This window comes from Ceratotherium simum, chromosome 35 (assembly GCF_057802395.1).
Source record: "Ceratotherium simum simum isolate JZ-2026a chromosome 35, ASM5780239v1, whole genome shotgun sequence".
NCBI lineage: Eukaryota > Metazoa > Chordata > Mammalia > Perissodactyla > Rhinocerotidae > Ceratotherium > Ceratotherium simum.
Window position 1 is genome coordinate 4,680,250 of NC_141934.1, and position 27,333 is coordinate 4,707,582.

The 27,333-nt window shown below is 56.7% G+C and overlaps 1 protein-coding gene and 1 pseudogene across 1 annotated transcript; both read left to right on the forward strand.

Moving 5' to 3' along the window:
* The first annotated feature begins 2,312 nt into the window (after positions 1-2,312).
* LOC106804042 (cationic amino acid transporter 4-like) lies at positions 2,313-4,973 on the forward strand (annotated as a pseudogene).
* Positions 4,974-14,066: 9,093 nt separating this feature from the next.
* LOC106800223 (uncharacterized) lies at positions 14,067-25,351 on the forward strand. Its single transcript, XM_087423585.1, is given in 12 exon segments — positions 14,067-14,202; positions 14,881-15,023; positions 15,449-15,504; positions 15,506-15,576; positions 15,826-15,828; positions 16,472-16,675; positions 19,510-19,619; positions 20,614-20,729; positions 21,755-21,839; positions 23,502-23,597; positions 24,193-24,277; positions 25,113-25,351. Coding segments are annotated over 12 exon segments (1,344 nt in total).
* The last annotated feature ends 1,982 nt before the right edge of the window (positions 25,352-27,333 follow it).

Genomic DNA, 27,333 nt, shown 5'->3' on the forward strand with positions numbered 1-27,333 from the left:
CTTCTTCTTGTACTTTTTGGTGCTTTCTCTTCACTGCATCTTCTTGGTGTTGCTCTGTGTAACTGCCTTGCTCACTGTGGTCCAGCACTTGGCCCAGCCACGTCCCTGGAAGTTTACACTTCACTGCATCAACCATGAGTGGCCACAAGTATGCACTGGATGTCGGTGCCTATGAAAGGGAGTGTGGTGACAGCCCCTCTCTGGGTAGATAAGAAATCAGTGCTCTGAAACCCTGCACACCAGCTCTCAGGTGGTCATCAGTAAGGCCTTGGGGGAGCTCCTGTTATGAAACTGCCCAAGCCTCTTGGTTGGAAATGCATGTTTCTGGATTTTTGTGAGGGCATTTCAGAAGAAGGAACATCTACTCAGTTATGTTTAGGCCACAAGGAGTGAAGTACGGTAGATGTCATCCCTGCAGGAAGTGGGAGCCCATCTGAGAAGTTCCTCAGAACAACATCAGCCAAATATCAGAAGGAGCAAAGGGGCCGGCTAAGGCAGAGTGTTCTAAGTGGCACTGTCATGTTTGGGAGTCACCATCCTGTCACCAGCCCACTGAGGCAGACAGCCTGCAGGTGCCCCTATAATCCTACTCCAAAACCACATATAAACCTGACAATATGGAGAGAGTTCTGGGGGAAGATGATATCTGTTTCGGTTTTGCTTTGCCTGCATGGATTGTCATCATTTTGCTGTAAAGTTAACACCCTGTGACACCAACCTTTCCACTTTCAAAGAATTGGAAGAGCAGAAGAACAAAGACCCCTCACCTCCAGGAATAAATAAGCCTGAGAGTGGTTTGTGATGGTCACTTGATGTGTTTCCCTGTGATGAGGGGACTGGCATGGAGTAGATGCTCAGTCCATGATACTCTCATGGATAGCCACATTTGGGGAGTTGCTGTTAGGATCCCCCAGTGTCCTCCAGGCTTGACAGGTGCTCCTGGGCTTGGAGGGGCTGCCACTGGTGTCTGAGGGTCCCTAGGGTGCCCCATGCTGGAGGGCTATAGTCATCCCCAGGAGTCTGCTTCCCTCCTTTTAAGTCATTGTCTGTAGCTAGAATCTCAGAAGAGCCAGCATGAGTTCTGCCAACTCACAGAACTCTCCCCAAAGCGAGGCACTCCCTTGACAATGGATGAGGGTGGCTTACTGCCATTCGATCATGCCAGGTCAGGGACTGCCCAGGACCTCTTAGCCAGATTCACACCCTCATCTTACCAGAGTCTTGCCTGATGCTCGCAGCCCCCACACCTCCCAGTGTTGAGGGGCCTGGATCGTGTCCAGCTGGTAGAGTATGTGTTTTGGGATGAGGGCTCAAGGAGGGTGTCTGCAGCAGTGGAAAGCAGGTGGGCTCCATACCCAACCCCCAGACCTGGACCTTAACATTCACAAGCCTCCCAAGGCCACTCCAGTGACCTGGGCTAGTCACTTACCTGGTGGCCTGGGCTTCCTCATCTGTGAACCCGAGCATGGTAGTAGGGTTTCCCTAGAACCTGGTAAGCTCTGATCTTGACCGTGTGAGGCATGGGTAAGGTGGGCTGAGTGCCTGTGGGACTTGGAGGTGCTGCCTAGTTCTGTATATGTCCCCAGGGATGGGGGTGGGCACAGAGCGGTGGCAGCAATAGTGACAGAATGTGAGTGGCAGCAACTCCTGTGGGGACAGACTGAGGCCAGAGAGGAGGTGAAAGCTCGGGTACTGGGGACAGGGGCACAGAGGAAGTAGTGTGTCAGTGGCATGGTGGTGGCCTGTCAGGGTGCAGGGCCTTGGCTTCAGGCGCATGGCCCAGGGCGCCCCCCACTCCTGGCAGAGTACGCTGATACACTAGCCTGGTGGGGCGGGGAGGAGGGTGATGAACGCTCCTATCTGAGGCCAGGTGGCCGCCTCTGCCAGAACACTCCTGTTCCTGGTCCTGGAGGCCTGGCCCCACTGCTGGGAAGTCTCGGGTTTCCACCCCACTCTGGGATCCCAGACCACTGGAGAGGTTCCTAGCTGGGCTCCCTGGGGCTGCCCCTCCCCACCCTCAGAGCCCCTTCCAAAGACACTCAGGTCCAGCTTCACCAGGGCCCCTCCCTTGCCTGAGGGGCAGGCAAAAGGGATCTACATGCTTCCTGTGACCTCCTGCTCACCCTGCTCACAGGCCCTGACTCCTGCCTCATCCAGCCCTGCAGCTGGCTAGTGGTTCAAGGCTTGGGTCCCCAGGGCCGGATCAGAGCAAGGACTGAGGGCTGGGCAGGACCTGGCTGGGCAGCCTCTCAATACCCTCTGGTCCTCGTAGATTCTGGCAGCTGGCTTGGTGCTCCTCTCAGCTGCCCACCATGGCTTTGGGGCTGTCCAGCACTGCGGGCCTGGTGCGCTTCTGCCAGAAGCTAAACCGGCTGAAGACACTGGTGAAGCCCACCAGGGAGACGGCACTGCAGCACCACCTAACCACGCTGCACCTGACCCTGCTGGGTGTGGGTGGCATGGTTGGCTTTGGGCTGTACGTGTTCACAGGCACCATCGCCAAAGAGATGGATGGCCCTGTGGTGCTTGTGTCCTTCAGCATGGCTGCTGTGGCCTCCCTGCTGGCAGCCTTATGCTATGCACAGTTGGGGACACATGTGCCTGGCAAGTGCTCTGCCTACCTGTTCATCTATGTGTCCATGGGTGAGCTGTGGGCCTTCCTCGTTGGCCGGAACGTGTTCATCTGGTGCCTCATTGGTGGTGCTGCCATGGCCCGCACCTGGCGTGGCTATGTGGACACCATCTTCAGCCACTGCATCCATAACTTCACTGTGGCCCTTGTGGGCATCTGGCAGGTGCCCTTCCTGGCCCAGTACCCAGACTTTTTGGCTATGGCATCATACTTTTGGTCTCTGCATTTATCTCTTGAGGAGCCTGCATCACCTCCTGGCTCAACCGCACCTTATCTGCCATTAGCCTGGTTGTCATCCACTTCATCATCATCCCGGGGTTTGTCCTGGCCCGCCCGCACAACTGGAGCACTGAGGAGGGTGGCTTTGCGCCCTTTGGCTTCTCCGGCATCATGACAGGTGCTGCCACCTGCTTCTACAGCTTTGTGGGCTTTAGTGTCATTATTACCTCCAGCGAGGAGGCCCAGAACTACCAGCAAGCCGTGCCTATGGCCATCACCATCTCGCTTGGCCTGGTGGCTGGTACCTACATCCTCGTCTCCACTGTGCTCACCCTCATGGTGCCCTGGCACAGCCTGGACACTTACTGAGCACTTGCTGATGCCTTCTACCAGCAGGGCTATAGCTGGGCGGTCTTCATCATGGCGGCTGGCTCCATCTGCGGTAAGGGGCCCTTCTGGGCAAGGTGGGAGGGGACAGGGAAGTGGGCCCCTGCCCTAAGCCTCCCAGGGGACCCAATTCCATCTGGCCCTGTGTTCCCAGTTGCATCATGGGCCCAGGAAGGGGCTAATGATTAGACTCCACACCCAGGCTTGTTGAGAGGGATCTACTCACCCCCCCTCCCAATTGTACATAGAATGTCAGCTCTGGGCATTTGCTTCCAGATTCTTTCCTGGCAGAGGGACTCAGCCCTCAGCAGATTGTCCAGTGGGCCTGTCAACTAAACTGGGATGTCTCATTCCTTAGTGATGAGGGGGAACAATCCAGCACCCCACATCACTGAGACTCACTCTGAGAGCCCAGACAACCTCATGGCCTCGTTCCCAAGGGGCCACCCCTGGCCTGGCCCCAGCAGCAGCCTGTGGTGGGCCTGTCTACCATGCTGATCAGTCTCCCACTCTCTGCCACAGCCACGACCAGTGTCCTGCACAGAGAATTCATTTGCCACACACAGTCTGTGCCGTGTCTGCTGATGGGCTCTTCTTCCGGGTGTTTGCCCACATGCACCCCTGGACATAGGTCCCCGTAGTGAGTATGCTGGTGTTCAGGGTCCTCATGGCTTTCCTGGCGTTGCTGCTGGACCTCAAGGCACTGGTGCAGTTCCTATCCTTTGGTGCATTACTGGTCTACACCTTCATGGCCAGCAGCATCATCGTGCTACGCTTCCAAAAGTCCCCTCCATCCAGTTACCTGGGCCCAGTCAGCCCTGTGGGCACAGAGTAGGCCTCAGCCTCTGAACCTGGGCAGCTGCGACCAGCCCTGAGGTCCTACCTCGGCTTCCTGTGTGTGTGTCGGCCTGGAGCCACCGTGGCTTGGGCACTTGGTGTCCTGGTGGCCTCAGCCATCACTCTGGACTGTGTGCTGGTCTTTGGGGACTCTGCCCTGCACCTCCCACTCTGGGGCTACACCCTGCTGCTCCTGCTCAGCTCCATCATGTTTCTGCTCAGTCTCCTCGTCCTGGGGGCCCACCAGCAACAGCGCCAGCGGGACGCCTTCCAGGTACTTCCTCCAGCCAACACCCCTCACCCTCAGCCCAGCCAGCTCCCCTCGTCCCTTCCTCCTCTGCCATGGCAGGATGAACCAGGGATCACAGGGTGGGAGAGGCCAGCACTCCATCCCCCTCTTTCTGCATGGTGGTGGGCACTTTTCCCCAGAATCTCTAGAGGCAGAGAAAGGCTCTGTGGACTCCTGAGAAATCAGGCCCTGGGCCAGCAGACCTTCCCACAGCCCAGCCCAGCTCTGCCCTTGCCCCTCAGGTTCCCCTGGTTCCGCTGACTCCAGCCCTGAGCATCCTCCCCAACATCTTCCTTATGCTGCAGCTGAGCCACCTGGTCTGGCTGAGCTTCTCCATCTGGCTGCTGATTGGTGAGTCGGGGCCAGGCTAGGAGCCCAGTTGGGCTGCAAGAGGAGGGCAAGCAGGGCTTCAGGGCTGGGACTGCCCCTCAGGCTTGTGCCACCCTTGCAGGACTCGTGGTGTACTTTGGCTATGGCACCCGGCATAGCAAGGGGAACCAGTGGGAGCGGCCAGGGTTGGCTGCCCTACGTGGGAGCCTGGAGGAGATGTTGTAGGCCCTGCAGCCCCCCAGCCAGGCACCAGCCCAAGAGCTAGGCACCACAGAGTAGCCCACCAGTCCATGAGGACCACTTGGGGCCTGCCCACCTGCCCCCACTTCATCAGGGGGCCAGAGGTGCTGGCAGCACATTCTATCCAAGGCAGGTCAGGTTTGCAGGCCTGCCCATGCTGGAAGGTCCTCAGGACCTCAGCCCAGATGCCAAGCTTCGAGTCCTTGGGCAGGGGCCATGGCCAGCACTGGTGTGGTGGACTCTTTGCCCAGCACCTTCCAGTTTATGACCAACTCCAGCTACCTGGGCAGGTGGAGAAGAGCAGACACGGAAGAGGCCTGCAGCCCCAGGGATCCACAATAATAACTGCTGGGCCAGCTGCATGGCCTGTTGCTGTGTCCACCTGGCATTCTTTGTGGCACTGAGTCTTCCCCCTTCTCCGGGAACCGAGAGATTTTCCCCAATCCATGGCAAAGATGCCGAGGTTCTGTTAGGGGGGTTCATCCAGCACAGAGAGAGCCCCGAGTGAGGGACATGGCCAGGTCTGGCTCCTGGGGCCCTGCCCTCAGGCCAGTGCCCTCTGCCCAGCTCAGAGGGGACCTACACACCCAGTACAGAGGAGTCCCTGAGACAGTATGGTCAGGCTCACTCCGAGCCTCCCCACATGTCCCCTTGGGGGTGGATCCAGAGAACACAGCCTGGACTCCAAGGAGGCTTCCTGGAAAGGGCAGTGTAGTTCCGGGGTTCCCTTGGTTTCCCAGGGCTCCCAGAGAGCAGGGCATCTGCCTGTGTTCCTGGGATGCAGAGGCCCACCTGCCCAGGCACACGCCTCTCTCAGGCACAGGCCCACACGGCTCCCCTGGGGGTGCACACCCATGTGCAGACTGAGACACAGCTGGTTCCAAGCTCAGGGCTGCCCGCAGCTCCCCAGCTGCCTCTCCCCCTGCCCGCCCCTCAGGGCTTTGTGATAAAGGCTCAGGATGGGACACACGCATGCAGGTGGGGGCACAAGCACCTGGGCCTGCTCCAGGTACCTTCTACACCCCTGGTGACCGTGGGGCTCCAGTCCTTAGGGGTCCCCAGGCCCACCCTGCACCCCCACTGGTCTCCCCAAGGCCATGCTACATCTACCATAGACACCTCCACCTCCCCGTTCCTGCCTGTAAGGACCACACAGGAAGCTGCTGGCTCTGGCAGCTTTACTCCTCGGCTCTCTGCAGCCCTGACCACAGCTTTCTCTGGGCACCAAGGACAACCAGGTACCCGTGACCCGCTCCAATAACCAGGCTCAGGGCTGTGTTCTCTCACCCTGGCCATTCTGAACCCACCTCCCATGATATGGCTCTGGGGACAGAGAGGAGCAGGGACCCCAAGGCTTTGTTGAGGCTCCAGGTGCCAGATGATTCCAGATGCTGCCCAGCCTGAGCACAAGTCCTGGCCCTCCCCAACCTGGCCCATGTTCCTCCACCAGCAAGCTGCCAGCATGCCCCTGGTCACCAGGGACCCATGAGAAGGCAGCCCCTTATCTCCCTGGGGTGGGTACCCCCAAATCCTTGCCCCACCCTGGGACCAAGAGAGGACTTGGCTCCTATAGCCCCATCCTTCCCCTCCTGACCATGGGCCCGGGGGCACAGGGAAATTCTCCAGCAGGTGGGACTCAGGCTCCCAGGAGGATTCCAGAGCCAGAACCAGGCCAGCCTGCTAGAGGCTTCTGTGTCCTCTGCTAGGGACATTCTTTCCAGCCCCTGGGCTCCACCTGGGGTCTTCGTCAGAACGTGGTCCTCATGCAGGCTGTTGCCTCTGGCTGGGGTGGGCAGCTGCCCAGACACGTTCTCAGGTGTGACCTTGGGGAGCAGTGACATATGTGTCCAGATATACAGCCTTCCCACCCCATGGCTCCCAGGAAGCCTGGTGAGCAGGTTCCAGGGCGGTGGGCTGGGGGTCACCAAGGAGACATACAGAAGGTCCCAAAGGACCCCATGCCCACCAGCTCAGCCCCTCCCCCCTCCCCATCCCAGCTCTCCACAGCCCGAGGGCTGCCACCAGGAAGGGGCCCAGGAGGTGCCTGTGCCCTTGCCTGGCATCCTAGGGGGTCCTATCGTGTGCCCACTGCACACCTCATTCCCTGGATGAGGCCCTGTTATGAGAGGTTTGGGGATTCGATTGGAGACGTAAAAGACACTTTCCACTCCAAACAAATGGACTGAAGATATATTTTATTATATAGAGGATAGTAAAGGCGAGAGTCTGCAAACAGATCCGAATAGGTCAAATATTAAGAGGGAAAAAACATCAGCCCGACTGGAAAGGGAAAACATCCACATTGGCTGAAGAGAAATGACACAACTCAACCGGAAAGAGAAACACCAGGTTGACCGAAAAGAGAACACATCAAATCAATTACTTCATATCAAATCAATTACTTCACATCAAATCAATTACTCACAACATCCACGCCCCACTGCCAGGAGAGCCCTGTCAATCGACGCGGCTGGGCAAGGATCACACGTCCTGGGCAAGGTGTCCCTTCCACAGGTGGAACTCTCACTAGGGCTCAGTTTCCAGCAGTTTTTATACCATCAGTAATTTTCAGAGTAAGCAATTACAGAGTTTGCAGAGCAAGCATTTAGTGTTTCCATGCACAAATGGTTATCAGTGGCGTACGTGCGCTGAGCCCCCTGGCTAACGTCCCAGCCCAGTAGTTGTGTACGTGCATTGTTCTCTTTGGTTATCGTCCTAGCCCGGTACAGATGGCCAGTCCATCCCATGCTACGACGCTCCAAGAGCCTTGAAATGTTACAACTTGCAACTCCCTCCGTGGGAGGAAGGCCAGTTCCCAGGAAAAGGCCAGTTCCCACCACGCAGAAAGCAGCTTTTATATTTCTTTTTGTGCTGGTGGCTGTAGGTCAATGGAGCGGCCAAACATGGCTGTACTCATGTCAAGACAGGCCCAGAGCTGGGAGGGGACCTGCTCTAGGATCCCAGCCCCAGAGCAGCTCAGATGACTCCTCCTATCAGGGTTCCTTCTTCCTTGCCTTGGACTCTGGCTGCACAAACCCTGAGGCAGGGCCGCTGAGAGGGGAGGGGCTCTACTGTGAGAGGAGTGCTGGCAAGGGGAGGAGGGCTGGGAGCCAGCCAAGGCCAGAGTTGACCACAGCCAGTGTGGGGACAGCTGGTGAGCGGGGAGCTGCTGGAAACACTGGAGACAGACTGGGATGGCTTTCTCCAGACCAGACCCAGCAGGAGCCCCACTGGTCCAGTGCCCTGTATGATGTTTCCCTGCAGGTCTCTGTACAAAGCTGGCTTCTATGGTCCCAGGCAGCACCCTGCCGAGGCTGGAGTAGGGGAGGGACAGTCTGTCTGGCAGCCAAAGGGTGCAATTCTCCCCCCAACCCCTATCCTGGTCCTGCTAAGTCTTCATCCATGAGTCCCCAAGGCAGGGCCCCAAGCCTTCCTAACCCCCAAACCCCAAACAGCAGAGAAAGGCTACAGGCCTCAGGAATGGGCCAGCGAGTAGGTGCCAGGGCCACCCTGATGACGGTGTCCAGCTCCCAGCAGCAGCGGTGGGGGCAGGTGCTGGGCCCCCTCTAAGGCACATGGGCAGCCGGGTGTGGGGGTGGGGAAGCCGTCTCTGTTTGCTTACGGTTGGCAGTGGCGTTCGGGACCTTTGCCTGCAGACGAGGACGGCAGGCCGGGGCTCCAGCCACCATCCTCCAAAATGTGGCCCAGGGTCCAGGCAGGCCCTCAGCTCCTCTCTTTAGACTTGGTCCTTCAGGAGAAACGGTCTCCCTGTCCACGTACATCAGCAGCAGGTCACAGGAGAAGGTGATCTGGGAGAGGCAGGGCACACCCACGTCCTGGCCCCCAACCTGCCATTCCGCCGCCTCCCCAGCCCTCATCCCGAGACTCATGTCAGCACAGGGGCTCGGGTGTGCACTCGGTGGGCACATGCTTGCCGGCAGCCAGAGGGAGTTGGCCAGACTCACCACACCCAGCCAAGCCGCTCCGGTGCCCAGAGTGAGGATTGTGAGGATGAGCCCGAACTTCCCTGTCTGACGGAGACCTGGGCTGAGCCTCTCTGGCTGTGGCAGTCGCCCCTCCCACACCTCACTCCTAACCACTCCCACCCAACCCAGGCTGTTCCCTACCTGCCCAGTGACAAGGATGTCTAAGCATCCCATAGAGCTTGAGTAGGCTCTGGGTCCCCACTTCTGAGGCCTCCCACCAGTGAGTGGCTGTTCTGGGGGCAGGAGAGAGTCTAGTGGCCTGCTCTGCCCACTCCTGGGCTGGGCTGGGCTGGACTGGCCCTCACAGGTCTCATCCTCCTCATCCATTGATTCCATCCAGTCCTAGCCCGAGTCCTGGGTCTCAGCCCTGTGTCATTGCTGAGGACACAGGGGACAAGCAAGCTGGGACCGGCCTCTCAGAAGCTCCCTGCCTGCTGAGGGGATGGGGACAGAGGGTCCCTAAACAGACACCAGCAGTGGGGGTGGGGGAGGTGGCGGCAGGCCTGGGGCTGTGGGGTCCAGAGAGGGGCACTCACTCTCCCCTAGGAACCAGGGAAGACTTCCTGCTGGGAGACTTTTTGGCTGGTTTCCCAGGGGTCAGGAAGGAGTTCTAGGAAGAGACATAGGGCGGGCAAGAGCACAGGGTGAGGGGATCAGGGCATGGGCGGGGTCCAGCCCTCCATGGTTGCAAAGGGCTGGGGAAGTTGGTGAAGCCAGGTCAGGCCGGGCCCAGCGAGCAGTGTTAGGGGCATCACCTCCAGGCCTGGTGTCTGTGTGCACGTATGTGTGAGGGTGACGAGGTGACATGAAGTGACAGGATGATAGGGGGTCTGCTTAGGAGATTCAAAGATAGGACAATATACGAAACACACGATCCTTGAGCGCATCCTGGATCGGAAAAGAAAAGATTTAGGACTGTTATTGTCACAGCTGGGGAAATTTGAATATTAGATTTATCTGCCAATGTTAGATTTCCTGAGTGTGACAAGAGGCCAGCGGTCACCGGGGGAAGGTGCTCATTCTCAGGACAGCGTTGAGAGGGTGAGTGTCCGGATATCTGCCACTTACTTTCTAGCGATTTCCTGCGAAATCTATCTACATACATCGGGCTCACTCTAGAGAGGGAGGGAGAAAGTAAATGGGGGAAAATGGTAAAAAAAAAAAAAAAAAAATACAACTCTGGTGAACACAGATGAAGGCTATATGGGTTTTCATGCCACTAATCTTTGAAGTTTTCTATAGATTTTTCTAATTTTTTAGATAAAACCTTAAGGGAAAAGTAAAGAAAGTCCCTGTACCATGGAGGCAGATGCTGGAGGCAGGGTGGAGTGGGGGAGGGGCTGGGGGTGAGGGGTCCCAGCTGCAGTAGGGGTGTGGGGGACAGATGGGGTGGAGGCCAAAGGGCTCAGGAGGGAGGCTGGATGGAGTCTGTGCTGGGGGACCTGGAGCTGAGAGTACCCCCTCCTGCTCTGGGGACCCCTTCACACACAGCAGAGCGTCCAGAGGGACGGGCCAGGCTGGGGTCTGTCCCGGCCGCCACAGGAGGACAGGTGGAGGGGCACCTGGCTGAGGAGCAGCAGGCGGGCAGTGGGGCCACACCTGAAGTCACAGCTCCTCTCCCGCAGCTGGAAGGAGTTGTGGGGCCGCCGTCGGAGCCCCCGGTGTCCAGGTCACAATCCCAGTGGACATAGATGCCTACAGCGCCACCCTGCACACAGCCCATCACTGCTCCACCAGCACGAGGGCAGGGACCCTCTCCCTGAGCCCTCCCAGAACCCTGTCCCCCACGGAGCCACCAGCAACACCAGGTCCTCACAGACCCCTCCAGCCGCAGCCACCAGGTCCCCGATGGGAAACAGAGGGCAGTAGGGCTGAAGCCTGGGTCACAGGGGCAGTGCCTGAAATAGGTGGCATCTGAGGTCTCCAAGTCATTGGGCCTGAGAGTGGGTGAGGTGGGGGCGTCCGGCCAGGCAGGGAACAAGGAGGATCTGGGGCAGCCAGCAACCACCATGCTGACCTGGAGAAGTGGAACTTGCTGGGTAAGTTCATGCCAGGGTGGAGGTGCTGGGCGTGGCAGACTAAGGGAGGGACACTCAGAGGGACCTGCACAGAAGTGGGACCCCACACACTGTCCAAGGGACCGCAGGCTAGTCCCTTCCCGGCTTGCTCTGCTATGGACCAGGGACACTAGTGCCTGTATATGGTCACAGAGTTCTTGGCATCAGCCAGGAGGGGATGGTGGTGAGCTTTCTGGGAGATGAAGCACCCTCAAGCATTGGGCACTGGCACAGACAAGGTTCTGCCAGTTGCAGGGTGGACATCTTTGACCTTGGCCCCGGGCTCAGGGGCAACAGAAGGACCACAGCACGAGGGTGGCAGGAAGGACCGGGGACCTGGTGGCCACCATTACGGAGAGGGCACCTTCCAAGGTTGCAAAGCAAGGGCTGGCAGGCTCTGATGGTGTCACCTGTGAGGGCTCAGCCTGGCTGCTGCGTGGAGCGCACCTGGGGGCCCACAAGCAGACCACAGGCACAGCGGGGGCAGCAGGGAAACCCATCAGGAGACGGAATGGACAGGAGGGGGGCAGGGAGGTGTGGAGCCGGGTCCAGCTTTGGTCCTGGTAGACGGCATGCCCCTCGGTGGATGAAAAGAGGCCGCACTGGGAGAGGGAGAGGGTTTCTCCTTGGACGTGGTGGGTGCGCATCAGGAGGCAGCTGTGCTCGGGGCAGGTGGTCACCGGGGCTACAACTGGTGCATCAACAGAACAGAGATGGAAACTGGGGCTGAGAGGATCTCTGTGGAGGGAGAAGGGGTCGGAAATGCAGCGTGGGAAGGTCAGAGGAGCCAGATCACAGTGCCCCAGGTCAGGGAGGAGAGCATTCAGGAGCTCCAGGCCCCGGCCCCTGCCCCTCCACCCCTCCCTCAAGCTCAAACCTTGAGTTCCCAGACCCCCCAATCTTCCGGGTGCAGCCTTTGTAAATGCAGTACCTCTGGCCTGGCTTCCTGCTCCGTCCCCTTGTCCACCTGGAAACTTTTTACACATCCCTGAGATCCCTGTCCAGGGCCACTCCTCTGTCAGGCTCTTCCTGAGCCCGGCCCTGTGACGGCGCCAGCACCCCCTCTGGCATCACGTGCCCTTCTTGTACACACTCGCTGCAAGGGTGGGGTCAGAGGTGTCAGCGCCTGGCAGCAGCACTGAGGCACCCACTGTGGTGACTTCACGAAGTTGCCCATGTCCCACAGCCGGTTCCCCAGCTCCTCAATCTGGGTCATGGAAACCCCTTTGAGTTTGGTGATGACAGAAATCTGGGGTCCAGGACCTGCTCCTGGTGGCCTTTTGTGGCAATGACAGCCCACCTGGGAGGAGATGATGGGCAGTGTGGTGTGTCCCCGGTACTCGGTGAGCAGTGGCAGAGCTGGGCCCCACCCACTCAGCCCCTACACCCTGTAGGCTCCCAGCACAGCGTTCAGCTCCCCGCATCTTCTCCAGCCTCATTTCCACCCCAAACAACCTGCACAGCCCAGAAGCCCCGGCCATGCATCGGAGAGCCAATGCTCTCAGACCCAGATGCCCACCACCACCTCCTTCCCCAGCCTTCACCCTCCCTGCCCCTTCCAGACCCAGCTCCCTCCTTAAAGGCTCCCCTGACCCAGCCGCCACTGTGGTCTTTCTCAGGGGCCCCAGGGCTCCAGCTCTTGCAGGTGTCAGGGACTACCTCCTGCCTCTCCCGGGGCCTCCTGGGCAGAGTGAGACCCATCCTGCTCTGCACCCAGAGCCCAACAGGGGCTGGGGACAAGGCCCAGGAAAGGAGGCAGGTGGGCACACAGGAGGACACGAGCACACGGCTTGCTCTTGTACCTGCTGCCTCTAGACAGACGGAGACCCTTCTGCCCCCACCCTGTCCCAACCTGCCCCCTCCACTACCACCAGTCCAGCCCCTGAGGAGTCACACTCCCAACCTCAGTCCAGCAGGACCAGTCACGGTCCCTCCAGCCAACCTGCCCAGGAGCCACTCTCTTACCCCACCACGAGGACCATGACCCTGAGCTGCAGCTGCCTCTGCGGGGCGCCCACCCCCCAGTTCCTGGTCGTCACCTACTTCTCAGTTTTTTATCCAGAAGCCCTCAGCCTGTCCAAGTCCCTGGGGAGCCCACGCCCTCAGCTCCTGCTGGCTGCTGGGGAGCAGGGTCAGCAGAGCAGCTGCAGCCCCAGCTGAACAGGAGGAAAAGCAGGCGCCCAGGCCAGGCCAGGCCAGCAGCTGGTAAAGGGACACTCCCACTGGGGGCAGGACCCAGCCCCAACCCCGCCCTGGGCTCAGTCCCCACCCCCAGCTGCTCTGGGCCTCCCTTCCTCTCTGACTCACTCTGCCAGGGCCTGGGGCTCAGAGAGGAGCAGCACCTCTCCCCTGCCCTTTGGCCTCACTTCCTTGGGGGTGAGAGGATGACAGGTGTTACGGGTACTTTGTGAGGGGGGTATGGGGGTCGCAGCAGCCCAGAGGAGGGGCCAAGGAAAGCTTCAGGAAGAAGGCACCTCTGAGCTGACACCTGCAGATTCTGAAGTTCAACAAGCACAGCTGGGGAGGAATGTTCCTGGAGGAGGAAGCCGCATATGCAAAGCTGGAGCCTGAGAGAGAACTGGGACCCACAGAGTGGGGGTGTGACTCTGGCTCCAGAGAGGAGGGTGGCTGGCTCTGCAAGGTTCCCAGGCCCTCCTGTGCAATGCCAGGCAGAGGTGCCCCACCCCCAGTGCAGGGAATAAAGCCCAGCTCTGGAGTCTGGCACAGTCCCCAGTCTGTGGAAGGGGGCGATGCTGGACCCACACCAGATGGCAGGGGGAACAAGAGCTCCAAAGGCGCCCCGGCCTGGGCCTGGCCCGTGGCGCGCGCCCTTCTGCACGCTGGCCAGGAGCAGGCTCAAGGGCAGCACAGGCCAGTGGTGGTTCCCACCACTCTAACAACACGGGGTTGCGGGGGCGACTGTCACTGGGGATCGTGTCTCTACTGACTGCCTTGGGCACCTATTCACTGAACCCCACATTCGATTGGTCCATGCAGCCGGCGGTTCTGCCTACATCCCCGGATGCACTCTAGGTGGGGCCTGGCTCGGTCCCAGCCTCAGTGTGCATGACTGCGAACTGGGCAGAACCATGAGGGGTCCCTGCGAGAAGTCTGGGGAGAATGAAGAGCAGGAGGAGGAGGCAGGGGCCGCTGGGCGTCCTGCAGGGGTCCCGGAGGCCGAGCGGGGTTCAGATGTAGATTGTGACTCTGACCTGAAGACTGGTGGCCCAGGCAGGGGGTTCAGGCCTGTCTCCTCACCTTGGGGCTTCTAGGCAGGGGTGGAGGGGGCAGGCTGGGGCCGAGGGGGCAGGGAACCCCTGTCTAGCAGATAGTGCATCCCTCCCTGGGACCCCCTCAGGGCAGCCCACGGCCCTTCAAGCCCCAGGACCTCCCAGAAATGCTCTTGGCAGCATCAGTTGTTCCACCATCAGAACATGCTTCCAGAATGATGTTAAAATGCGAATACCTAGCCAAACTGTCTAAGAAGGGCTGTCCCACTCCTTCCTGAAACAGGATGAGGGCTGTGTTTTCCCAGCCCACAGGAGAAACTAAGCAGATGGATGTATAGAACTTATAATTATTTCAGTGTTTTCCTCTATAAAATGTTCGTAAAACATATGGTCTGCAATCCCATAGAAAGGACACAGCATGCGCTTCGCTGTCAGACAGGCAGGGTCCTAAGCCTGGCTCTGCCGGGATCAGCTACTACTCACTGTGTGACTTTGGGGAAAGGATTTGCTTTCTCTGAACCTCGATGTCCCCATCTGTATATGGGGCAGGAGTCCCCACTAGCACAGGAAGAAATGCCACTAGAGGGAAACAGGCTGGGTAGTGAAGAGGGCAGGGGAGGAGGCAGGCAGCTGTGCCTGGGGAGGGGGCCACATGGACCGCTGTCTCTATCAGGCACCCATGGGCTCGGAGAACTGGTCAAGGACACCGTCCACCTGAGGTCTTGCTGGGCCCACAGCATCGTGCCTGCCTCCTGCTCCCTGTGCCAGGGAAGCGCCCCAGAGCTGAGCCTGCAGTGTCTTGGCCTGCAGCCCCAGGTACCCCTGGAGGGACCCTGGGCCAGGCTGGGAGGGGAGGACCTGGGAGGAGCAGCCATGGGAGTGTTCTTCCCTGAGCCCACTCCACACATTCCCTGGCCTTGCTCTGTGCCAGGTGTGTCCCATCCCCCACATCTGGGTGACATGGGATCCAGGCTCTGATGGAGATCAGTGTAAGGGCTGGGGAGCCTTCAGGGGGACCCTAATTGCTGGGGGGGTCAGGGAAGGCCCCAGGAGGTCTGGTGGAGCCTAGAAGAAGCAGCCAGTGTCCTCTGTGCATGTGGGAAGGGGAGGGCCTGCCAGTTGGAGGGCAGCGAGCAGGCTCAGCCCTGGGAACAGGAGCCCATGTAGTGACCAGCTATGTGTGGGGCCTTCAGCTCTGGGAAGGACCAGACCTCTCAGGTCCCTGGGTCCCAGGCCCTCAGGGGGCCCGGACTCTGCCTTCCACATTGACCTCCAATCCCGATGTCAACTGGCTGGATTCGGGACAGTGGGCTCTGTGGGGCCGGTGCAGAGGCCCTGGCAGGTGCCCTGAGCAAAAGCAGCAGCATCTGTGGGAGGTGCCAAGCCTGGGACAGGTGGGCAGACTTGTGTCATCCCATCCCTGAGGGGTGTGGACTCCCCCAGCCAGACCTTCTCCCCCTGGACCTGCTGGTGTTGCTCGGGGAGGGGTCTCATCACAGGGTGGAGTGGGTGGGGGTGGAGTTAGACCCTCTGTGGTGCACCCAAGGCTAGACGCCCCTCCCTTCCTGACTCATCCTACCCCTCCACCTCCTCCTCTGCTGGGCAGCACCCCCTGCAGATGGTGGCCTCTCAATGCCTGAGTGCAGGGTGGGAGAGTCCTTCGACACAGAGAGACGGGGGCTGGCAGTGCGAGAGAAGAGAGGGCTGGGGGGAGTTTGGCAGGGCAGGATTCAAATGCTGCCTCTGCCAGGGAAGAGCAGGGTGACCCTGGGCAAGCAGCTCAACCTCGCTGAACCTCAGTTTTCAATCTGTGAAATGGACCTAACAATACCACTTAGCCCTCAGGGTTGTGATGAGCATTAAAAGCTCAGGAGAGAGTCTGGCCCATGTAAGCACTCCATGCATGGCCCCTTGGGCTGTCATTGCCAGTCCCCAGAGATGCGGCCGTGAGGACTTCTGTGGGGGGTTATATTGCTTCCAGGCACGAGTCATCAACAGGGTGGCTGTGGCTCCATCACAGCATCCTCCACAGACAGCACCACAAAGGAGGTGGTTTAATCCCTTGACAAAGAAGCTCTTGGACATATGGGTGGGGGTGGGGCATCCAGCCGATGGGTTGCAGAGTCGCCATGCAGCCCCAGGACAGTCTGCCTGCAAAGCCCCTTCCACTGCCTCAGGCCTGGAGGTTTGGGGATTGAGGAGGGTGGGGGAGGGTGGTGTCTGACTTTGGATCTCACTGACTGGGGAGTGGTGCCAGGCCCCAGATGTGGAGCTGTCAGAGAACCAGCTGGGAGCGGTAGGTACCCAGGCTGTGTGTGCCACCCTCACAGTGAACTCGGCCATGAAGAGGGTACAGCTGGCAGAGAGCTGCCTGGAGGAACAGGCGGCCCAGTACCTTGATGAACTGCTGGCCCACACGGGCCTGAAGTCCCTGGACCTGAGCTATAACCAGCTGAGTGACCAAGCAGGTCCCATCCAGCCTGGGCCACCGTGGGGCCTGTCATCCCGGGGCCAGTGAGGTGGAGGTTGGCAGGACCACACTGAGCATCCATGCTCTGGCCCCTCTCCCCACGTCCTACTTCGCCTGCCCTTTCCCCACTCCTCCCACACAGAACTCTTACTCCATCCCCTGGACATCTCATTGCCTGTTGCTGCCTGTGCTGGGCGCTGATTTAGCCACGAGGGACCCAGCATGAACACAACAGAGGCCCTGGCCTCAGGGAACACACATTAACAAGGTCATTCTCCATAATTATTGGTGCTACAAAAGAAACAAACAGGGTGTGATTCTAGAGAAGAATGGGGATCCCTGATACATGGGTGGCTGGGGTGGCCTCTGTGAGGAGGTGACATTGAAGCTGAAATGGGCAGGCTGTGGAGGAATCAGCCATGGCAAGACCAGAGGGAGTGCATTTCTTGCAGAGGAACGGTGAACACACAGAATTGTTTCTCAGACTGACGGACACCAGTGTGACTGGGCTATTCAGCCAGGGCAGAGTGGCCAGGCTGTGGGGTGGAGAGGTGACAGGGGCCTGCAGGGCTACAAATCATGGCAAAAGGCATGAAGATTTTATTCCAAGTCTGTGGAGGTCATCAGTGGGATTCCCTGATCTCACCACTTTCTCTCATGCCCCAGGGCCCTTGCACGGGCAGTCAGCTTTGCAAGGTACATGCAGTTCTACCTGCCTGTCCTCAAACACTCCAATCAATTATAAGAATCACCTGGGACCCTGGGTTAGCATACAGATTCCTGGGCCTTGGATCTGCTGAACCAGACTCTGGGGGGAGCCTGTGCCTCTGCATTTTAGCAGGTGCCCAAGGAGATTTGTCTGATTGAGAAAGTTTGGGAGTCACTGCCCTGCGTCAAACTCCTTAGAGTGAAAGGGGTGGCACCAGCCTTGGCCTGTGAGAATCAGCCCTAGAATCTAACTGCCAGAGAGCCAGTTCCTTGTCTAAGAAAATTATTGTGGGAAGTCAGTGAAATTAAAAGAGAAGCTCATTTCAGACTTTCAACAAACTACGTATATGCGTCACTCTAAGCCTGCATGGTCAGAGGGCGAGCACCAGAGAGGCAGCCAGGAGGGAGGGACTGGAGGCTAAGGCCCTGTGAAGGCTGCTCAAATATGGGAGGGGACAGTATTCACCCTGGAAAAGGACAGACTCAGCGGGGTCATTTTGTTTCCTCAAGTGGGGATCTGTGGGTGGGCCTGACTCCCTGGAGAGTCAAGGAGCTTGGGTCTCAGTCTCCCCACCTGACCCACGGCGATTGTAGCACCTGCCACATAGGTTGTCTGCAGGGGTCATGAAGACCAAGCACTGGATCTACAAGAGGCTGATTCCTGCGTGAAGAACCCTCTCACCTTCTAGCTGCTCAGCAAAGAAGCGGCTTCCCTACAAAGTGGAAGACCACTTCCCTCTCCTCCCAGCCCTGGAAGTGTCTGAGGCGGAGGAAAGTACCCCTATCTGAGAACCTGCGAGGGTCAGACCCAGAGCTGGCATGGAGTCTGGAGCCCTGTTCTCAGGGAGGCAGCACAGGGGCCTCCCAACCTTGCGGGGAGCTCCCCAAGGTGCTGAAAGTGTCTGCCCCAGCGTGTTCTGGCCCCACGGGCTGGCTGAGCAACCTGCTCAGTCAGTGCATCTGTTTTTCCCTATGCATTTCTTCAGACCAGCCTTACTAGACCTATGCTCGGTGCTGGGACCATGGAGAGGGGTCAAATTCAGATACCTGACGGAGTCCTAGGCTGGCAGGAGAGACTGGCCAGGCAGAGATGCCTAATGGTCAGTGGCCGGGAGGATGGAAGAACAGTGGACCTGGGGCCCAAAGCGGCCCAGCCCAGCCAGGCAGGCAAGTCTTCCTGAGACTGTGACCCCAGGTTAGAAGGATGAGGAGCTATTAGTCAGGTGAAGAAGGGGGTCAACAGTTGCACACAGGGGACAGCCCGGAGGCACATTTGTCCCAGCACTTCTGAGAACTGGATGCAGGTCAGACTGGCTGAGTGCTGACAGAGTGGAGAGCAGGGTGGGTGGGTGAGTGGGGCTTCTGCCCATTTTACATGCTGAATATCTCTCAGGGTTTCTTAACCCCACATGGCCCCCATTTTCCTTTCTCTACCACCACTGCCTCCTCTCCATCACAGCTGCACTGGCCTTGCCACTTTTTGCCTATAGACTATGGCACAAGCCTCCTGGCCTCTCGTCTCTGCCCCTGCCCACCCTAGTCCATCCCCTACACCCACTGCTAAGGAATCCAGCCTTGTCACTTCTTAAAGCCCTCCCTGCCTCCCTACGCCTGATAGGGCGTTACCCAAGACCCGTGTCCTGGCATTCAAGGCTCTCAGCATCTCTCAAGTGCCCATGGCTCCTACCTCATTTCATTGGCTTCCCCCCACCCGCCGCCAGCACCAGACCTGCTGTATTTCCAAAAGTGCCCCATCCTCCCTCGGCCTCCACACATTCAATCTTCCTGTGTCTGCTCTCCACTGTGCAGGCACACGCGCATGGAGAGTCCCTCAGTCTTCAAGGTTGTCTCCTCTGTCCTCACTTTCCTGACCCACCCAGGCAGGGTTATCCCCCACTCTGTTCCCATGCCTCCCTTTTTGTAGTCTAAAAGAGCTCACATACCATTAATTCGTATTTATGTCTCCCCCATTAAATGTGAAATCCTTGAGGGCAGGACAGCCCCATGTTTGGTTCAACCCCTGACCCTCATGCCCAGCAGAGACCCTGGCACACAGCAGGCATCAGTATCATTTTTTGAAGGAATAAACAGTGAATAAGAAGGTTTCTCTTGGTGTTTCTGAAGGGGAGATGCTTGGACCAGCCCTCACAGAAAACACAGGACTCACCGAGCTTAACATGAACTGGAATCACCTTTGAGGCACAGGATCCATGGCCTTTGCCAGGGGTCTGGAGGTATGAGGCCCTCTCCTATCAGCCCGTCTGGCCTGTCTTTTGGGGGCAGGTCTCCCAGGTGCCAGCTCCCAGTCTTTGCAGCTCTTCGGAAATGCACCTTGGATCTTTTGAGCAGAGCTTCAAGAATATTTCTTTAAGTGACTTGAATGTTCCCAGCTCCACTTAATGATGACAGTGTTCCATCTCCCTGTGCCCACTCTCACATCATTTACTGAGGGGTCCGAAGCTGACTGTTGCATAGCTTCTCCAGACGTCACAGACACACAGCTGGTGGGGACATGGTGCAGTCAGGTGACACATGCTCACTGTTGAGCATATGCAGATGCTTCCTGAGACGACACCCTGGCACCCTGGCTCCCAGCACACTCTCCAACAGCCCACCTACTCCCTTGGATGTTGTGGCTTGTAGGCCTCAGGAACAGATGCTTCAGCCCTTGCCAGGGTGGCGCAGGGGCCTGCAGTGCTCGTGGTGCTGGCTCCCTCTGTGGGTCCTTGTCAAGGAATGGCAGCCACTGCCTTGCCCTCTGACAGGGGCTGACCTGGGGTCCTGAACACAAGGTGGCAGGTCAGGGTCTGTCATCCCAGCACATCTACAAACTCCACACTTCTCCCCATCATACCCCCCAAACAGCCCTTCACTGGAGCCCCACTGGGTCCTTGGGCTGCTTTGTGCTTCGGAGTCCCTGCCCTTGAGAGGCCCCCAAGTGGTCATAGGGCCTGATCACCGTGTCGCTGGCACCTGCTGCCACGTGGCAGCCCCCCCACCCCTGGCTCGGAGGGTCATTCACATCCACACCCCTCTCTCCACTGTGCTTCCAGGGGTTCGGCTCCACTGCTCATCACCATCCAAGCCACAAGACTCTAACCTGGACTCTGCCCTTTCACACTCAGTCCTCACTCTTTGCACCTTGGGTCTCTGGGCCCCTGAGGCTGTGGCCCCTGACTTTCTCCACCATCACATGTGGTCCCATGGCTTCTCTCTTTTGCGTTCCAGGCAAACATCATCCTGAGAGTCCTGGACATCTCATGCAATGGCTGTGAAGATCCTGGATCCTCCATGGTGGGTGAGGCACTTAAGACTGACAACGTGTTGGAGGAACTCGATATAAGGTGAGCAGCCCGGGATGCCCTCTGTGTCACAGTCTCTGGGTCCATAGCCACTCCAGGGACCAGGGACTCCATGATCTTGCTGCTATTCACCACTTTAATTCCCAAACCTACCACAGTCTACCCATGATGGGACCTGAGCTGCAACACAAGAGTGTCCAGCTGTGTCCTTGTCACTCGAGTTCATCATTTGAACATTGGGACTTGTAATTCCCACTGTACAGGCGGGGGTCTGGGAATCGCACACATATGTGTGAAGCATCTTCAGAGAGCCTGGTGCAGGGTAGGTGCTCACATGCTCTGCTCAGCACATGGCTGCTGGGGGCCTGCTGTGTGCGGGCTGCCCCTCCAGGCCCAGGCAGGGTCCCAGGCCTCAGCAGGTGACCAGAGAGGGGCCACAAGCCAGATGGAGGGAAAGAGGCAGAGGCCCCACAGATCATGGGCTGCTGGAGTAATAGTGTCTGCCTGCTGCAATCTTGCCCACCTTTGCTCCCCATGGAAGGAGCTAAGGCCCGAGGAGGTCATGGGGTATACTGAAATTCAAGGCTGAGCTGGGGTCTGAGAAGTCAGAGAGAAGTGGGACTGGCTCTGAGACAAAGTGGCCAACAGCTGTTCTGAGGCCTGGAGTTCAGGTCCAACAGGAAGAGGGGGAGGCAGAGATGACGTGGGGAGGGAGCTGGGGGATTTCCCAGAACAGATGCTGTCATGGTGATAGATACAGGGCGCCAGCTGGGGCAGAACTCATGGGAGCGCCTGCTGAGCTCTGAGGGCCAGGGAGCAGCTGCTGGTCTCCACCAGGGGAGGGAGGCTCTAGGCGTGTTTGCTGGGAGATCTCCCTGAACACTGGGAGCCTCCAATGAGGCAGGGTCCTCATCCAGCTTTTACTCACTGACCTGCCCAGTGTCCCAAGGGCGTGTGTGGAGGCTGGAATGTGAAGCCTGACCCGGTGGATGCACCAGCAGCTCCAGCTGGGACCCTGGGGAGATCTGTGTGCAAGGCAGCACAGTGCACATGTCTTTCTGCTGCAGCAACAACTGCATCTCTGCGGCGGGAGCCCTGAGCCTGGGCCTGGGCCTGGGCCTCCGGGTCACCCAGACACTGAGGATGCTTGTTGTGAGTGCTAACCTGATGGGGGAGGCCCCACACAGACCTGCCTGTGTCCATCCACACAGATCCCTCCTCTGTCACATCTCCCCACCCCAGTGGCAGCAGGGTACAAGTTCCAGAGCCCCAATGGTGTGAGGGCCTCCTGGCTTCTTGTGACCACTTCTTCCATTTGCCATTCACTCAGCCATCTCTGGCCTGGCACATGCACATCTGCAGACTCCTCCCCCTCCATCCTTCCCCACAAGCTGCCCTTCCTCCTTCTCAGCCCACTGGGTGCTGCTCTGCTGAAGATGGCCAGGGCACCCTTGCTTCCCCTTCATCATCTCCCCTGCTCTTCCTCTGGCCTTGCTGGACCCAGGCTCAGACCTACCTGAGGCCTTGGGTGCACAGCAGGGGTTCCTTCCTCCAGGGCTGCCAGTGGGGAGGGAGCTGCTGAGAAGGGCTGAGAATAGAAGATAGAGAAGGGAGGGTGCAATCAAGGGTGGAGCAGGTCCACGAGGACCACTGTGCCAACAGCATGTGCTCAGAGGACAGAACCACCAGCTTCAGAGGGATTCAGCCCTGCCTGGCCCTCAGCTCCCTCAACTGGCAGAGGAGCCCCCTACAGCACCCCCATCTCCAGCCTGAGGCTCACTCTTCTCCTGCTCTTGGCTGGAACACATATCCTCTCTTAAGCTCTGGATCCCCATTTCCAGCTCCCTGCTGGATGGTCCCCCTGATGGGCCATAGGCACATCGGATTCTGAGAGTCCAATCTGAAGGCATCGTCTCCCTCTAAGGGCTGCCTCTTGGTCAGGAGGACTCCTTCCCTTCAGAAGCTGGGGCCCAGTGCTCGCCCCTCCCTCTCTTTCCCACATCTTCCCTCCTCCATCTCACCTCCTGCAGCGTGCCCAGACTGCCTGCTACTCCTTCTCACTTCCCCTCCTCCAGTCCTGTGGTCCTGCTGGTTTCTCCTCTCTGGCCCTTCCTTCCCACCTGCTCCCATGTGATCTTCCTAAACTGGAAATGTGCCCCTGTCCCTCCTGCTTTAACTGGGTCAGTGGCTCCCCTCTGGATAAATCCCAGCTTAGTACTGTGTCACTCACAACATGTCCGCAGGATCTTGGCTCTGCCAACCCCCCTCTTCCCTCCCACTTTGAAACCCATCCTCTGACTCCCAGCTGCCTGGGATTCTCCGTGCACATGGGACGGGTTCTCACCTCTGCTTGGCTCCTGCTGCTCTTCTTGCTGAAGTGCCCAGCTCCGCCCTCCTCACCTGTGGAGCTCAACTCAGGGGCTCTGTCCCCATCGGACCTTTACTCCCAGGAGAGCTGGTGCACACTTGCTCATTGCACTTATCACACTGCATTTTTATGATGTTCCTTTTCCAGTCTTCCCCCGAGTGGGTGAGCTCATTACGGGCAGGGGTGTGTCTCATGTGTCTGTACCTTTGTCCCCAGCACAGAGCTGGCACTGGGTGGGCACTCAGCGAGCACTCACTCTCTTCCTCTCTCCCTGGCCCTGCATCCTCAGCCAGGGCATTCTGTCCATGGAGACGCCTTCTGAGCAGAGACAGTGGGGCCGTCCTCGGCCATGTCACCAGAGATGAGGAATCCTTGCTTCTTTTCACGCTGCTCCTCAGGCCCCCCCGGGCTCAGCTGTTCTCAGTGCGTGTGTGTGGGTTTCTTAGGTGTCCAGGAATCCCAGACAAAGTGCAGGCTGCTTGGGTGTTCTCCAGGCTGTCCAGGAGAATCCAGTGTCTGCCCTGGAACTGCTGGATTTCTCTGTAGGAGCTTTTCATAAGCCCCACCTCGGACACTCCCCACAGCCCCGTGAGGGACCATTTAAAGGGAGAAAGTGGGGATTAGAGAACTGGAGCGCCTTGCCCAGATCCATGGGGTGGCTGAGTCCACGTTCCAGCCCAGGCCTGAATGTGGGTCATGACGCCCTTCCGGCTCCACTCCTGCTCCTGACTGGGGTACTGCCCCGGTCTCACCATGGACCCCTGCCTGGTTCTTCACTGGCTGAGCGTGAACAGCTGGCTGTGGGACACGATGCTCACTGTTCTCTGGTATTTGGATTTCCAGGTTCAGCACTTGCAAGCCACAACCTCTCCACAACCCGTCCTGCCTGCAGGTGGACCGTGGTGCTGGAAGATTCACCTGTGTGGCTGTGAGGGCAATCAGGACCCCTTTCTATCAATTTTGCCTTTTTAATGTAGGAAAAAAAGGTCATTTTTAAAGGCATTTAAACCTTAAGGAGAGAATACCCAAATACAAATTATTAAAAGAAAGTCTAGTCCGGTATCACTGCTTATTCTCATCCTGATTTATTTCAATCCAGACTTGAGTCAAAGCCTCTCCAGAGATGTGTTTTCACAGTTCCAGCCCTCAGGCTTGGGACACCTGGTGTCGAACGTCCTTGTTTCCTTCTACCTGCCTCATCTCTACAGCTCCACAGGCAGAGGTGAGCTTGCCTTAACCATGTCCTTCCTGCTCTGAGGATGCCTGTCAGCACGGACTCTATTGTTCTAAAACAAATGGAGTGCTGTGTGAAATTGTCCTGCAACAATACATACTTATTCAATATGATGTGTGGTTATTATCAGAAGCTTTAGTATAATGGAAATCCCGTGGGGTTTGGAGTCAGACAGGCCTGAGACCAAATCCTGATCCATCAACGTTGCATCTTGGATTCTGAATCAGAGATCAGCACTAGTCTAGGCACAATGTTCTATTTCCTCTTCCTTCACTGCTATCATTAGTCTAATCTGCTGAGCCCAGATTGTATCCGCAGCTTTAAGGAGAATACGTCTGAATCCTTACAGTCCATGTAAATCCCTTCCCAGGACTCAGCCTTATGTTTGTGTGAAACGGGGCTAGTACCTACCAGCCAGGGTCACTGTGAGACCGGATGAGATGACAGACCCCACGGAAAGGGCCTGTGCAGAGAAAGACTCAGCGCTCGTTCTCTTCCCCCAACCTCTCTGGTTTCCATTTTTTGTTGAGGAAGAACACTTATGCTGAAAAGTGCACCTGGATTAAGGGCAGAGCCCAGTGAATTTTCAGAAATAGCATAGACCTATGTAATCTGCCCCCAGATCAAGAAATAGAGCAGAACCCCACAAACCCCCATGAGCCCCTGCCCTTCTCTATTTTAATAGCTTGGGGAGTAATGACATCATCATCCAGAGGAGAGAAGCTGTCCTGAGGAGCTTCTTCAAGACCCTGTGTGTGTAAGTAAAAGAAGTCAAGTTCTCAGAAAGTGACAATGCGCTGCCTTGTCCTGGGTGTCTCTTCAGGATTCCAGGTGAGCAGAGAGTTTGATGACCTCACCAGCTCAGTGAAGGTCATTCTCCCAGGGCTTTGCATAAAGATTGCTGCCTGCAGAGTGGAGTACAAAACAGAGTTGCTGTCCCACCAGCGTCCGCCCCTAAATGACTGTGGAGTGTGGCTTCCTCATCTTCCGTCGGCCACTTCAACTTCCACATGGAGGGTTCTGGGCCTCGCCATGCCTTGTTACCACCTGATTCTGCACTGAGTCCACATGTCAACTGGGGGTTAAGTCCTACAGAGCTGGCCTTCACGATGACTCAGACAGCTGTACCCTCCTCTGCCCCCATGTTTTCTGCACTAACCTGGGCCTTCCTCTGCTCTCACTCATTTGTGTAACACGAACTCATATGATGTGCTGCACATTGAGGTGGGCACTGGGTCAAAGATGCCCGAAGTCCCTGCCCTGATGACCTCAGGAGACAATGAAACTATAAGGTGGTGTGCAACTGGCATTCCCAAACTCAACTTGTGAGAATGCAAATTGACACAACTCTTTCTGAAGGTAATGTATCATTGTGTACCAAGAGTCTTAAAACTGCCTGTGCCCTTTGACCCAATGGTGTGACTATTTTGCTCTACAGAAATAAACAGAGATGCAGAAAAAGATTGATGTCCAAAGATGTTCACTGAAATGCTGTTTATAATCTGAAATTGGAAATAATCTAAATGCTTGATAACAAGAGATTGGTTAACTAAAATTTGGAACTCTGCAAACATTAAAGCCAAGTGTTCAAAGAACATTTAAGAATTTGTGAAAATGCACATGATTAATAAAGTGAAAAAATCCAGATAAAAAAATCACATGATTTGCCTGGCAGGTCCTCAGAAGGGTAAACATGGAGTTTCCCATATGACCCACAGTTCCACTCCTGGAGAAGTGAAAACATATGTCCACACCAACACTTGAACACAGATGCCCATAGCAACATTCTTCATAATGTCCACAAGGTGCAGCTGTCCACCAGCTGATGAGTGGATGAATGCTGTGGTGCACCCATACAATGGAATATGATTTGGCAATAAAAAGGAATGAAATTTGGTGTGATGAAAATGTTCTAAAATTGATTATGGTAATGGTTGCACAACTCCATGAATGTAGTAAAAGAAATTGAATTGTCTACTTTAAATAGGTGAATTGTATGGTATGGGAGTTGTCTCTCAATACAGCTGTTTAATAGAGAAAAGAATGGCATAGCATGCTGCTACAGGAATGGATCTTGTAGCATGAGGAATGTGTCCTGTACAACATGAGTGGACCTGGAAACATCCTGCTGAGTGAAAGACGTCAGTCATGAAAGACCACATTGTAGGATTCTGTTTATACAAAATGTCCAAAACTGGCAGATCCACAGAGACAGAAAGTAGACTAGAGGTTACTTAGGGCTGGGGAGATGGGAGGCATTGGAGGTTGACAGCTAAAGGGCATGGGTTTCTTTTGGAGAGGATAAAAATGTTCTAAAATTGATTGTGGTGATGGTTGCTCAACTCTGTGAATACACTAAACACCATTGGGTTCTCCATCACTTTAAATGGATTAATTGTATGGTATGTGAGTTAGGTCTCAAAAAAGCTGTTACCAAAAAGAAAATCATGTTATTTGATCCAAATTGTGTAAAACACATGTCTGAACACATATTCTGAAGAAAAGACCAAAAAAAAACCCTGGCACATGAGTAATATTTATCTCTAGGTTTTGGGTTTGTGTATTTTTATTTTGTTTATACTTTTCTGCATTTTCCACATTTCCTGCTCTAAGTATGTGCTACTTTTAGAATCAGAAATGTAAATACTCCTTAAAAACACAATGTGATAACAGGCAACAATTCAGTTATGTGCCTGATGTGCCTGGAGCCCTGAAGAAGGAGGGTGCTATTGACTGAATTTTCCCCCCAAAACATCATATGTTGAAGCCCTAACCCCAATGTGACTGTATTTGGAGACAGGAAGTAATTAAGCTTAAATGACATCATAAGGGTGCGTCCCTGATCTGATAGGATTAGTATCCTTATAAGAAGAAGCACCAGAAATCTTGCTCTCTCCCCCTCCCCCCATGAGGACACAGCAAGAAGGCAGCCCTCTGCAAGCCAGGAAGAGAGACCTCATAAGAAATCAACCCTCCCACACCTTGATCTGGGACTCCTAGCCTCTAGAACTATGAGATGTCGATTGAGGAAAAATTCGCTACAA